Below are 14,565 nucleotides of genomic sequence, written 5' to 3'. Positions count from 1 at the left end.
ATACACAAGATTTAAACGAAAACCACATTCACACATTGATGATGAGTGTGTAACAGGTATGATGATTTTGGAAAAGCAAATCACATCTAATCAGTATTTAAATGCATACTGTCTCTTTTGGGTATTTTTCCTAAGTGCTAGATAATGATGTTCACTGAAATGATTTATAATCCACCTTAAAGTTAAAACATTTGCTATCCATCAATCTGATTCATGATTAAATTTTATGCAGCCATTTAAAAATGGAAATATTCTTAAAATTTGGTAACAGATGTGGTAACAATTGCACAACTCAAACCGACTAATAATAAATTAAGCTGGGCACTGGTGGCTCACACCTGTAATCCTAGCTACTCAGGAGGCTGAGATCTGAGGATCATGGGTCAAAGCCAGCTCGGGCAGGAAAATCTGTGAGACTCTTATCTCCAATTAACCACCAGAAAACCGGAAGTGGTGCTGTGGCTATAAAACTTTTATCTCCTGTTAACCACCAAAAAAGTTCAAGGACAATACCTAAGACCTGAGTTCAAGCCCCAGTACGAGCATGCACGTGCACACACAAATGCAAACACACATACACACACACACACACTTAATATAAACTGGCCTTGAACTCACAATCCTGGTGTCTTTACCTCCTAAATGCTGGGATTACATGTGCACACCAACACTAGGATTTGCTGCTTTTCTATCCAACTGATACTTTTTCTTTTGTAATGCAAGTCCAGTTTGTTTTAACCCCCAGCATCCTGAATGCTAGGCAAATAGTCTCTCACCCACCTTCATCCCAGCCCATATTCACCCATCTTTACTCTGACTCTCAGAGCTAGACTGTTTTCTTTTTGCCTTTTTCTGTCAAGTGAGTTTATTTCTGTCTTTAGTATCCAATTGTCTTTCCTTTTTTCCTTTCCTCCCTTCCCTTCTTTTTTCCCTTCCTTTTTTAGGTTTATTGAGACAGGTCTACATAGCCCAGATGGCAGTACTTGAGTTTAAAATCAAGTTCTCAAGCTTGTTAAGTGTCATCAAGTAGCTCTACCACTGCTGCTTCGAACCATACCTACAGCCCTGTTTGTCGCTGATTATACTTGAGATGGGGTCGTGGGCTTTTCTGCTTAAGCTGGTCTCAAATCTGGATCTTCCTGCCATAGCCTCCTCAGCACTACGATCTCAGGTATGAACCACCAACTATCCCCTGCTTGATGATGCCTCCAGATCCAATCCTCAGTAACCCTGAGACAGAATTCCTCCCTTCCTTTTGTTCTCACAGCCCTGTGTCCATTACGAACTACGGTAACACTACATTATTACTTATGTGTCTGCTTTGCACCAGGCTATGATCTCTTTCAGGCCAGGGGCTGGGTTTCCTTCATATTTGTGTCTGTGGCCTGGCAAGCAATCCAGACTCACTAAATATTTGCTAAAAGAATGAATAATGCCAGTGTCTCACATCTGTAATCCTAGTTACTCAGGAGGCTGAGATCTGAGGATTAAAATTCAAAACCAGTCTGGACAGGAAAGTCCATAGACTCTTATCTTCAATTAACCACCATAAACCCCAAGTGGCTCTGTGGCTCAAGTGGTAGAGTGATTGCCTTAAGCTGAAGAACTCAGGACAGTGCCCAGGCCCAGAGTTCAAGCCCCAGGACCAAAAAAAAGTAGTATATTGAGTAATTCTACAAAAAAAAAAATTCACCAAGAATAGATTCATGAAGCTGGGCACTGGTGGCTCATGCCTGTAATCCTAGCTACTCAGGAGGCTGAGATATGAGGATCGTAGTTCAAAGCCAGCCAGGGCAAGAAAGTCCGTGAAACATCTCCAATAAATCACCAGAAAACTGGAAGTGGCGCTGTGGCTCAAGTGGTAGAGCGCTAGCCTTGAGCTAAAGAGCTGAGGGACAGTGCCCAGGCCCAGAATTCAAGCCCCACGACGGACCAAAAAAAAAAACAAAACAAAACAAAAAGAATAGATTCATGAACATAGGATTTTTAGTCTTTTTCTATATTATGTAAATAAAATATGAAATACATACTTTTAAGTCAGTGGTCTCAAATTAGCAGTAATAGAAGCATAAATGGAAATAGACTAAAAACCACTAATTTGTCAGACTTTAAAAGGAATTTTTGTCTTTGTTTTAAAGTCTTGCTATATTAAAAACTATGTTAAAGACTCATCTTCCTTTCTATGCCTCCATCAGAAAGAATGACATTGCCCCATTTGTTAGGAAATGGAAAGGCTTGGAAAAAAATTAAGTGAAGTACGCCAGGCCCAAAGAAACATAGGTCCTATGATTTCCCTTATTTGCAATATCTAGTATATGTCTGAGTCAAGCAGAAAAGGTCAGATAAGTTGATGTTAGGGAAATGAACCCTAAGATATATATTCAAATTTTTTTTTCTTTCATGCGATTGTTTCTAACACATTTATAAGATTATTTCTTTGTTGCTTTGTATGTCCCTCCCCCATGGTATAACCCCTGCTTTCACTGTATTTGATGTCAGTATAATTTGTGGAGGGGAAGGGAAAAAACAAATCGTTTAAATAGGGATACAGGTGGACCCATTGCATCAATGAGATGTACAAGTCGTTATGTCGAAAACGAACTTTACAACTTTGGTGTGAGATGGGGGGGGGGGGGGGGGGGGGCCGAGGGGAGGATGGGAAGGGATGGGAAGGAGGAGGCTACAATGCTTGATAAGAAATGTACTCATTATCTTGCCCATGTAATTGTAACCCCTCTATACAGTATTTTCACAATAATAAAAAAAAAAAGACTCATCTTCCTACTTCAGGCTCCTGAGTGCTGGGATTAGAGATATTGCACAGCCACAACTAGCCTTACAGAGATGAGTTTTCCAAAATTTTTAAAAAGGCATGAATTAGGTGCAAGTACTGACACATTCCTGTAATCTCAGCATTCAGGAAGCTGAGAGAGGAAGAGAATATATGTGAAGCTACCCTGGGCTAACATAGCAAGAGTCTCAAAAAAGATCTGTCTCAAGAAAGGAAAGAAAGGGAGGGAGGTTAATGAGGAGGTAGCAATAAAAAAAGTCAGTATGGTTTAGAACGATGTAAACAGTTTATATATACACAGAATATAATGGTTTCTCTCCTTTCTACATATTTTCTACATTGTTTAAGATAAGGTGTCCTTCAACCTGTAACTCAGCAACTTGACGAATAGCATGTGCCATGAAACCCAGTTTCTACAGTTCATGTACTCTTTTCCTTTCTAGCTAGGAAGAACTTAAAATCTATGGCAATATCTCATGTCACAGAATTACAAATATCTATTTAGAATAAAGAATATGAGAGTCCTCTCACCAATATTATTTATAACCAATCACTACTTTTTTGGGAGTGGGGCCCTGAAAAGTTTGTATTTATCTGGAAAAAAAATCTTCATGTTTAAATATATGGTTTAGCATTTGGCAACAATGAGGAAGTCGGCTTTCCTTTGGGTTACCCAATCTGTATTTGGGCCAAGGGACATTTTAGAATGGTTCTACTACTTCTCCTAATACCTCACTTGGGATTCTTCACATAGACTTGATTCTTTCCTATAATAGCATGAGATTCTGTATACATTTCCACATATGTGTAGAGTTACAATGTTCTGTATTAACTAATCCTTACAATTTTTATCTTCTTTCATTAATAATACCAAACACTGATGCACAATGTGCATGCAATATACTTCTGCACTGAACTCACTGGTACTATTAGAGATAGACAAGCTTCCAGTCATAGCTTCTTTCAAGAACCCAAAGGTAGGGCTGGGAAGGTGGCTCAGTGGTAGAGCACTTGCCTTGCATGCCTGAGGCCCTGGGTTCGATTCCTCAGCACCACATAAGCAAAAAGATAAAAGCCGGAAGTGGCACTGTGGCTCAAGTGGTAGCGCACTAGCCTTGAGCTGAAGAGCTGAGGGACAGCGCCCAGGCCCAGAGTTCAGGCCCCACGACTGGACCCAAAAAAAAAAAAAAATGAACCCAAAGGTATTACTGCCAATTGTAATTCTGGCAAAGCCTTCATCCAAACATCAGGTGAACTGGAGGAATGGCCTAAGTGGTACAGAACCAGCGTTGTGCAAAAAAGAGACAGCACCGAGAGCCTGAGTTCAAGCCCCACTCCTGGCACAAAAAGCAGGTAAAGGCTTTCCACATTGTATTCATCTGCCATCACCTTAATAGAGTCTATTCATATCAAAAACACGGAGTGGCACGAAGGCCAGCAGCAAACCAATACAACAGGCTGGAGCATAATTTTCAAGGCCAACTTTTCAAACCATATTTATGTAGTTCATGTGCATATGCTGTGCAGACTAGTATATCCCCCTCCCCTTTTTTTTTGTTGGTTATGAAGCTTGAACTCTGGGCCTAGGCACTGTCCCTGAGCTCTTCAGCTCAACGTTAGTGCTCTACCACCTGAGCCACTTCACCCACTTCTGGGTTTTTCTGTGTATGTGGTGCTGAGGAATCGAACCCAGGGCCTCATGCATACGAGGCAAGCACTCCACCACAGAGCCACCTTCCCAGCCCATAGTATATCCCCTTCTATATGAGCATACACAAAACAACAAATGATATCTATGCTAGTTTACAAACTCCCTTTCTGAATATGGCGATGTTGTATTTATTCTTGTCTCAGATAACAAATTGCTTCAAAACATAGCAGTCAATTTTTCAATCTAACTTCTAAATTTCATTTGGTATCTGTTTTCCCACATTGTATCTTTTAAAGTAGGCCTTATTACTAACAACATTAACAAAAGTTGTAAAACAAAGACCCAAATTAATCACAAAATCCTTTAAAATATCAACAATTTTTAGCAGAGCATGATGGTATATACCTTCAGACCCAGCAACTTTGGAGGCTGAGCCAGGAGGATCTCATGATATCACAAGTTAGAGAAAAGCAAACATAGTAAGCCTCTGCCTCTCTGTCTCTGTCTCTGACTCATATACACATATTGTGAACTTTGACATGGATGACAGGAGAGAGGAAGAAAGGAAAATGAAGAAGGGAGTCCAAGTTTCCTTCTAATTCAGTACTGGAAAAATACAGGGATTAATCCAATAGGAGAAAGAAGCAGTTCAGCAATTTTAAGACTTAGATTTTAAAACTCTTCAGAGTAACATGCTATGAATACTTGCCCAAGAATTTTAAACTCTTTAAAGATTAAAGTCACTCTTCCTTAAAATGAGGGCACTGACTAGGTTTTAAAGTCTCAGCTATTAAAACACCAACCCATGAGTTTTCAATGTTTTCCTTCTATTCAAGATTTCCCTATGTGATACTTCTTAAAAGTACACTGACAAGCCAGGTGCTAGTGGATCACCCATATAATCTTAGCTACTCAGGAGGCTAAGGTCTCAAGACTGCACCTCAATGCCATACAGGGCAGGAAAGTCTGTAAGACTTTTATCTCGAATTAACCACCAGAAAACCACAAGTGGAGCAGTAGCTCAGGTGGCAGAGAGTTAGCCTTGAGCAAAAGAGCTCAGGAACAATGCTCAAGCCCTGAATTCAAGCTCCACCACCAACCAAAGAGAAAGTACTCTGAAAAAAGTAAGTCACCAGGTGCTGGTGGCTCACAACTATAAACTTAGCTACTCAAGAGGGTAGGATCTGATGACTGAGATTCAAAGCAGGTTCAGGAAGGAAAATCTGTGAAACTCTCACCTCCAATTAATCACCAAAAAAGATCAAAGTGAAGCTGCAGTTCAAGAGGTAGAGCACTAGCCTTGAGCAGCTTAGAGATAGTGCCCAGGCCTTGAGTTTAAACCCCAAGGACTGGCAGAAAAAAAAAAGAAAAAAAAACTACACCTTGTGAAACCACTGCTCTCAACAAAGCAATCAATCACACAAATGACATTGTCTAGAATGACATTGTCTAAAATTTTTTTTTTGGGGGGGGAGGGGTCTGGTCGTGGGCCTGACCTCTGGGCCTGGGCACTGTCCCTTAGCTCTTTAGCTCAAGGTTAGCACTCTGCCACAGGGCCACTTCCGGGTTTTTTTCTTTTTGCTTATGTGGTGCTGAGGGGCCTCAGGGCCTCGTGCATGCAAGACAAGCGCTCTACCACTGAGCCACCTTCCCAGCCCCAAATGAAATACTCTTTACCTGACTTATGTAACTGTAACTCCTCTGTATATCACATTTATAATAATTTTTAAAAACCAAACTGTTTTCTTTTTATATTGCTGGTCCTGTGGCTTGAACTCTGGGCCTGGAAGCTGTCCCTAGGCTCCTTTTTACTCAAAGCTAACACTCTAGCCCTTAAACCACAGTGCCATTTCTGGCTTTTTCAGTAATTGGAGAGAAAAGTCTCATGGACTTTCCTTCCTGGTCTGGCTTCAACCTACGATCCTCAGATCTCAGCCTCCTAAGTAGCTAGGATTACAGATGTGAGCCAGCTTAAACTTCTTTTTCAGTATAACTATGACTACATTTACAGACATCACTTTTGGACATTTTAGAAACAAAATTGCAGTATAGTACTAATTACAATTCTATTATTAAGGATTTTTTTTAATGCTCATCCTGAGGCTTGAACTGATCAGGGCCTAGACACTGTCATGAAATTTTCTGGTAATCAGAGACCAGAATTTGACAGACTTTCCTGCCCTGGTTAGTTCTGAGCCTCAATCTCAGCCTTGTGAGTAACTAGAATAACAAGTGTAAGTCACCAGTGCCCGACTCATTAGCAATTTTGGGAGGGGGGGGGGAGGGAGGTGCGCAGGCACGTGTACTGATCCTAAGGCTTGAACTCAGGGCCTGGACATTGTCCCTGAGCTTTCTTTTGTTCAAGGATAGCTCTCTAACACTTGAGCCACAGCACCACTTCTGGCTTTTTAGTTGGAAATTAGAGTCTCACAGACTTTCCTGCCCAGGCTAGCTTTGAAAAAGAATTCTCATATCTCACCTCTGAGCTACTGCCATACAGCTTTTGGAACAAGTTTGTTTTTTTTTTTAAAAGTCAGTCGTGGGCCTGAACTCTGGGCCTGGGCGCTGTCCCTCAGCTCTTCAGCTCAGGCTAGTGCTCTACCACTTGAGCCACAGAACAACTTCCGGCTTTTTCTGCTTATGTGGTGCTGAGGAATTGAACCCAGGGCCCCATGCATGCAAGGCAAGCACTCTACCACTGATCCTCTTTGCCAGCCCTGGAACAAATTTTTAACTGGAGAAAAATTATTTCTACGTGAATGTAATATATAGAGATTCCTAACCAGATTATTTCTAGCATATTCTAGTAACAAATGAAGATATTAAAGTATGTTCTTTTTTCTTTTTTTGTTGTTGTTGGTAATGGGGCCTGAACTCTGAGCCTGGGCACTGGCCCTCAGCTCTTCAGCTCAAGGCTAGTGCTTTACCACTTGAGTCATAGCACCAATTCTGGCCTTTTCTGCTTTGTGGTGCTGAAGAATCAAACCCAGGGCCTCATGCATGCAAGGCAAGCACTCTACCACTGAGCCACCTTCCCAGCCTCTTAAAGTATGTTCTTAAGATTTGTTTTTATGGGTTAGATGATAGATCTTCATTGTTGAAAAAAGATTCTTTTTTAAAATGGTTAACAACTTTTGGGAGGATTTAAAATCAGAGCCTTGTTCTTCTTGGGCAAGTATAATACTGCTTTTTCACACTGGTTATATTTGAGATAGCATCTCACTTCCTACTCAGGTTCATGCTTGCACTGCAGTCCACCTATTTATACTTCCTACATATCAGGGACAACATGCATGTGCCACAGTTGCCTATTAGTTAAAAAGAGGACTCATTTCTTGTTTTTGCACAGGCTGGACTCAAACCTTGATCTTCCCTGTCTCAGTCTCCCAAAAAGCTAGCATTACAGATGTGAGCCACTGGCACCTGGTTTGTAACATATTTTTAATAAGCTTCTACCAGCAAAGTTAACAGACTAAGAATTCTAGAAGAGCACAATTTACCCAGGCACCAGCAACTCTTGCCTGTAATCCAAGCCACTCAGGAAGCTACTCAGAAGGCTGAGAATTGAGGATTGAGGTGCAAAGCCAGCCCAAGCAGTTCGTGAGACTCTTATCGCAAATTAACTACAAAAGAGAAAAAAAAGAAAAGACTGGGTGCTGGTGGCTCACGCCTGTAATCCTCGCTACTCAGGAGGCTGACATCTGAGGATTGCAGGCTGGAAGCCAGCCTGGGCAGAAAAGTCTGTGAAACTCATATCTCCAATAAACTACTCAGAAAAATCCAGAAAGTAGAGCTATGGCTCAAGTGGTAGAATGCTAGCCTTGAGCAAAAGAAGATCAGAGACAGCACCCAGGCTCTGCGTTCAAACCCTAGGACATGGAGGGGAGCCAAAAGTAGAGCTGTGGTTAGAGTAGAAAATGCAGGCCCTGAGCAAAAAAGCTCGGGTACAGCATCCAAGCCCTGACAAGTACAAAAGAGGTAAGGGAAAGGAGAAAGAGGGCAAGCATGCACAATCTGGTTTAAAATACTGCTAAGAGAACTCTCTAAAGGACAAAATATCTATTTCCTGGGCCATTTTGTAGTTAGCCTAAATTCAATGTGAAAATATTACAAAAAAGAAATTACTGGATGCCAGGTACCACTGGCTCACGCCTATAATCCTAGCTACTCAGGAAGCTGAGATCTGAGAGCTGTGGTTCAAAGCCAGCCCAGGCAGGAACATCCATGAGACTCTTTTCTCCAATTAACCACCAGAAAATTGGAAGTGGCGCTGTGGTTCAAGTGGTAGAGTGCTAGCCTTGAGCTGAAGAGCTCAGGGCCAGCGCCCAGAGTTTAAGCCCCATGACCAACTGGAAAAAAAAAGGAAAAAGAAATTACTGGAAGATTACAATGAAAGAATTATTTTCTAATTTTTTAAAAAAAGCAAAGAAAAGTTCAGAGAAGTACGAAAGTTTTAAAACAAATAAGCATAGCTAGAGGAGAGCTCCTGCCTAGCAAGTATAAGGCCCTGTGCTAAGATGCCAATACCAAAAAACTAAATAAAACGAATTAATCTAAAAAGCAGGCAAGTATTGTTTAAAAAAAGAAAAGGTACACTCTCTAAAAGTCACATATTTTCTTATCCCAGTGTCACAGGAAACAGAAAGCCAAAAATATAAAATAAAACTTTAGTATGTTCACAAATAAAATAAAATTTTTAAAAAAAACTTTAGCTGTATTTCCATCCAGAGATGGAATCTATTGCACTACCCCCTTTGACTCTTATGAACTGCTTCACAAGGCAGCAAATTCACACGTGAAAAATTCATTTTATGACATTTCAGCAGCTGGATTTAAAGAAGCCTTACTAAAGCTTCTACTTTTGGCTTCTCTGAACACTAATAAAATCTGTTTGTAATCTGACAGAAATCAAATTCATGTTCTCATGGAAAATCAAAAGCTATAAGGAGAAAATACAAGTAGCTTCATTCACCACCAACCATTAAATACCAAACAGGTGAGACTTGTTCAACTCACCCAACCAAATCTCAAACCAAGTGCTGTATAAACGCATATAAAACTACCAAAGTAAATGCCCAATATGAAAAGATAACTGTTTCATTAAATCACTAACACAATACCATGGAACTATCTTAATTCGTTGTTTCTAGAAAGAAATTCCTATCTGAATAAGTCTTAGGTAAACTACCAAATGCTTGAAAATCATTATAAAAATCACTAGGAGAATACTATTACTTAATATCACTATCATTTAAGAACGATAGTGGTGCCGTGCACCGGTGGCTCATGCCTGTAATTGTAGTTACTCAGTAGCCTGAGATCTGAGGATCATGGTTCAAAACCATCCTGGGTAGGAAAGTTCTTGAGTCTCTTATCTCAATAAACCACTCAGAAAACCAGAAATGGCACTGTGACTCAAGTGGTAGAGCACTTGCCTTGAGCTGAAGAGCTGAGAGACAGTGCCCAGGTCCAGAGTTCAAGCCCTCCTACCACCACCAACAAAAAAAAAAGAATGATAGTGATTATCACTATCACAGTCTGTCATATGTGTTTTGTTTTGGGGGTTCTTCTTGGGTTAGAGACCAAGATTTGAACTCAGTACCTGACAATTTCACTCTCCCCCTCCCCCCCCATCATCTATGTTTCTATGAATGAAATTGATTCTATGTGCCTTTTTTACCACAATCACTCTGTGTGTCTGTCTGTCTGTGCACAGATGCATACCAGCACTAGGGCTTGAACTCAGCCTGGGTGCTATCCCTTAGCTTTTCCATGCAAGGCTGGTGCAGAGTATCTTTGACTTTCCTGCCTGAGATGGCTGAGCCATTGCTGTCCAGCTTAATCAACAATTTTTTAAAGATGGTGAACTATGAAAGGAATGATACTTATCAAGAAACTGAAATGTACAACTACTTAGAGATAATAAAATTAAAGAGAAAAAAGCATTCTTGAAAGAGTCACAGTAAGGACAATATAGGTCTACAGTATCAAAATGTTTAAGTCAATCACTAATAATTTCATGAGTTCAATTTATAAATAGGGTTGAGCAAAATTTCAAAATAGGTTAATATATAATATTCTGGAGAAAACTGAAACCATCATGGCAACACTAGTAACTAGTATATTTTTCCATCAACAGTAAGTTCACTCATAAGAAATAGACTGCCAACCTAAAGCTTACTAATACTAAAAATTCACAATACCTATTTTTACATACCTCTATAGTAGGATGAGTATTATGTTTATAAGCAGTATATAAGGGAAACTGAATTTGAAAAATTTTTGCTACACATAGTAAGAGTTTTTCCTTCTCATCTGTACTCCATAAACTAAAGGGATCAGAGCTCTTTGAAGATTCCTCCTCAGTCAGATTACAAATTCTTGTAGAGTTTGGTTTCTTTTCTATTGACTTTTGTCTTTCTGTACTTCCTTCATTACACTCTCTATCTATAGTCAGTGGTTCTTCCGCTTGATTACTCTCATCTTGCCACGTGGAATCTATGTTAATAGTAGTACAATGTTTACAAAGCTGGTCCCGGAGCACTTGAACTTGGGCAATCACTAAGTTAATAAGTGCACACACTACTTGGTTAAAAATCTCCAAATGCTTATATTCCTTGAAGCAGCATAGACATTGCCTATAAGAGAAAAAAAATTCAATAAATAAATGCTTCCTAGAGGCAACAATTATTTTTAATATACTTTTTTAAAAGCAAATATTAAAACTTATTTTCTTCTTTTTGAGAAGCTTTGGTTTTATAATATAGGGCTCCAACCCAGGGCCTTCATCATGCTATCAGAGCTATATTCTTAGCCCTTTATCTAAATTTTTTTTTCTCATTTCTGCTGAAGTAGCACCATAATTGCTCAAAAAGATAACATCACACCTACAAATGGAACTTAAGTTAAAGTCACCATGTGAAGATTAGTACTATCATCTTTAGTTTTATGTATGTATCTATCCTTCTTACACAAGGAATTTATTTAGGCAAAACAATTATGGGCTATTCCTTTGCTTCTTCACTGAATTCTGAACACATATTCAATGAGTATTTTGAAAGCTAGTTATAGCTGGGCACCAGTGGCTCACACCTGTAATCCTAGCTACTCAGGAAGCTGAGATCTGACTATCACAGTTCAAAGCCAGCCAGGGCAGGAAAGTCCATGAGACTCTAATCTCCAATTAACCAACAGAAAACCAGAAGTGGCACTGTGGCTCAAGTGGTAGAGCGCCTTGAGCTCATAGAGCTGAAGGATAGCGCCCAGGCCCAGAGTTCAAGCCCCACGACCGACAAAAAGCAAAAAACTTATGAACAACCCAAGCCAGAATAATCCAGTTATAACAATCCCAAACTCTCATCTCATAACTTTAAGGTTAACAAATGTATATTACTGTTAAGATACAATTTTTTAAGCTATGCACCAGCAGCTTACACCTGTAATCCTCACTATTCAGGAGGCTGAGATCTAAAGATCACAGTTTGAAGCCATGTCATCAAAAAAAAAGCTGGATATGGAGCTGTGGTTAGAATGGTAGAGCACTAGCCTTGAGCATAAAAATTAAGGGGCAGCACCTAGACTGAGTTCATGCCCCAGGACAAGCACCTTAAAAAGAAAAAAAAATATATATATATATATCTATACACACACACTCACCCAAACAACTTTTACCCAGGCACAGTGATACATGTCTGTAATTGCAGCCCTTGAAGAATAACACTGAAATACTACTGGTTTGAGGCCTGCTTAGGGTACTACATGGTGAGACATATTTTGTTCAAAATAGAATACTTTTAATTTGGCCCACAGAAATTTGTAACATATTATGCCTGTTTTCTCAGCCACAAAATGAAAGGGTTATTTCTTTGAAGGCCTTCATCAGCTTTAAAATTCCTTAATATAAAAACTTCTACAAAAAGAAAAAGGTTCCAAAAGCAATTCAGATGAACAGTCTGTTTATGCAATGTTTAGGGAAAATCAGCTTTAAGGATAAGTCATGAACTTCAGCATTTTATTATTTTACATTTTTATTATTATCTTTAATATGTTGAATTAAAAGCCCTTTCATAGAAAGGGCTAGTCTTACGGTTTGAATCCAAGGGCTTATGCACTGTCCCTGAGTATTTTTTTAAGTGGGGCAAATATATTTCATTTTATTTTAAAACAGTAAGATATCAAGTAAGTACAACAAAACTTGGCAAACACCTTTAATTTGTAAAATTTTCTATTTCCTAAAACTATTCTCTTATCTGGAGTAATAAACCAAGCATAATTACACCTTGTAAATATGACAAATAGATCTTTTTTGTTATTTTTACTTCAAGCTTTAAAACTTCACAATCCTTACACAAGCACTAATACATTTCTATTGATATTGAGAGAAGACTGAGAAGTGTCTGGTAACTCCTGCCATGAGCTGTGCCTCATCTATTCTTACTACATTATATGGTCCTTTCGTAAGGAATATTTTCTCTGCCAATAACAGGTTCTTGTTGATTTTCAGATTCAATTAGAAGACCTAATTTGAGACTGGTAGATATTGAGGAAGGACAAGAGCAAGCAACTAAAGGGTAGGACACATATTTAACAGAATTCTACCAGGGAAGTTCCAAACATCCAAAAAGATAGGCCTATTCAGACAAGAAGCCTTTAGAACACCAAACAAACCAGACCAGAAAAGAACATCCCATTACCACATTGTAATCCACACAGGATCAATAGAGAACAAGGAAAAGATTCTAAAAGCTGTCAGAGTAACTACAGATTTCTTAGCTGAGACCACGAAAGCATGAAGAGCCTGGAATGATGTAGGCCAAACACTAAAGGCAAACAACTACCAACCAAGAATACTATACCCAACAAAGCTCTCCTTCACAACTAAAGGACAAATAAAAACATTCCATAATGAAGAAAAATTAAAACAATTTATTGCCACCAAACCAGTACTACAGAAGATAATTAAAAGATATTCTTGAGCATTTTTACTTAAGGCTAGCACTCATCACTTGAGTCAGAGCTCCACTTCAGGTCCTTTTGGGTGGCTGAGTGGAGGTAAGAATCTTATGGCTGGTGCTGATGGCTCATGCCTATAAGCCTAGCTATTTAGAAGGCTGAGATCTGAGGACTGTGGTTCAAAGCCAGCCCGGGCAGTAAAGTCCCTGAGACTCTTAGCTCCAATTAACTACCAGAAAAGCAAGAAGGGGAGCTGTGGCTCAAGGAAGTAGAGTGCTAATCTTGACCAAAGAGATCAAGGACAGCACTCAGGCCCTGACCGCCCCCACCCCCCAAAAAAGAAAAATGCTGGGGTTGGAGGGGAGAGGAAGGAAGAAGAAACCCTTTCACATTGTTGATGGGAATATAAATTAGTACAACCACTCTAGAGGGCAGTCTGGAGAGTACTCAAAAAACTAAACATAAAAATACCCTATGGGGCTGGGAAGGTGGCTCAGTGGTAGAGCGCTTGCCCTGCATGCATGAGGCCCTGGGTTCGATTCCCCAGCACCACATAAGCAAAGAGAAAAAAAAGCCAAAAGTGGCCCTGTGGCTCAAGTGGTAGAGTGGTAGCCTTGAGCTGAAAAGCTGAGGGACAGTGCCCATGCCCAGAGTTCAGGCCCCACAACCGGACCCCCCCCCAAAAAAAAATACCCTATGATCCAGAGATACTACTCTAGGGCATCTACCAAGGGCATTACAGGATGCTGTAAATATATTTGCACACCCATGTTCATTGTTGTGCTATTCACAATAGCCAAGTCATGAAAACAGCCTAGAAACCCTACAACAAATTAGTGGATCAATATATACAATGGAATTTTACGCATCTATCAGAAAGAATAACATATCATTTGCAGGGAAATGGGTCAGACTTAGGAAAAATGTTAAGTGAAGTCAGGGTCATAGAGACAAGCAGTGCCTATTTCTCTCATACATGAAAATTAGATCTAATATACAAACACAACCAGCACCAGCTCATACTTATAATCCTAGCTACTTAGGAGGCTGAGATGTGAGGATTGATTTCAGCCCAGGCAGGAAATTAAGTGAAACTTTTACCACCAATTAACTACAAAAAAAAGCTAGTAAGTAATACTGTAGCTCAGGCAGTAATTTTGAGCAATGAAGC

General features: G+C 39.7%; 1 protein-coding gene across 3 annotated transcripts in view; it reads right to left on the bottom strand.

The window, feature by feature from the left end:
* The window catches only part of LOC138815268 (ubiquitin carboxyl-terminal hydrolase 34), a 204,784-nt gene that overhangs the window by 170,013 nt on the left and 20,206 nt on the right, over positions 1 to 14,565 (bottom strand). For 2 of the 3 annotated variants that reach the window (XM_070004564.1, XM_070004565.1), the window contains exon 3: positions 10,660 to 11,080. The exons of the other annotated variant lie outside the window; for it this stretch is intronic. In XM_070004564.1, coding sequence (XP_069860665.1) covers positions 10,660 to 11,080 — 421 coding nt within the window. The remainder of the gene's footprint in view (positions 1 to 10,659; positions 11,081 to 14,565) is intronic. 3 annotated transcript variants of the gene reach the window in all.

The sequence above is a fragment of the Dipodomys merriami genome, unplaced genomic scaffold (genome assembly GCF_024711535.1).
Source record: "Dipodomys merriami isolate MVZ:Mamm:240054 unplaced genomic scaffold, mDipMer1.0.p SCAF_63, whole genome shotgun sequence".
NCBI lineage: Eukaryota > Metazoa > Chordata > Mammalia > Rodentia > Heteromyidae > Dipodomys > Dipodomys merriami.
This window is presented reverse-complemented; position numbering and strand designations above follow the sequence as displayed.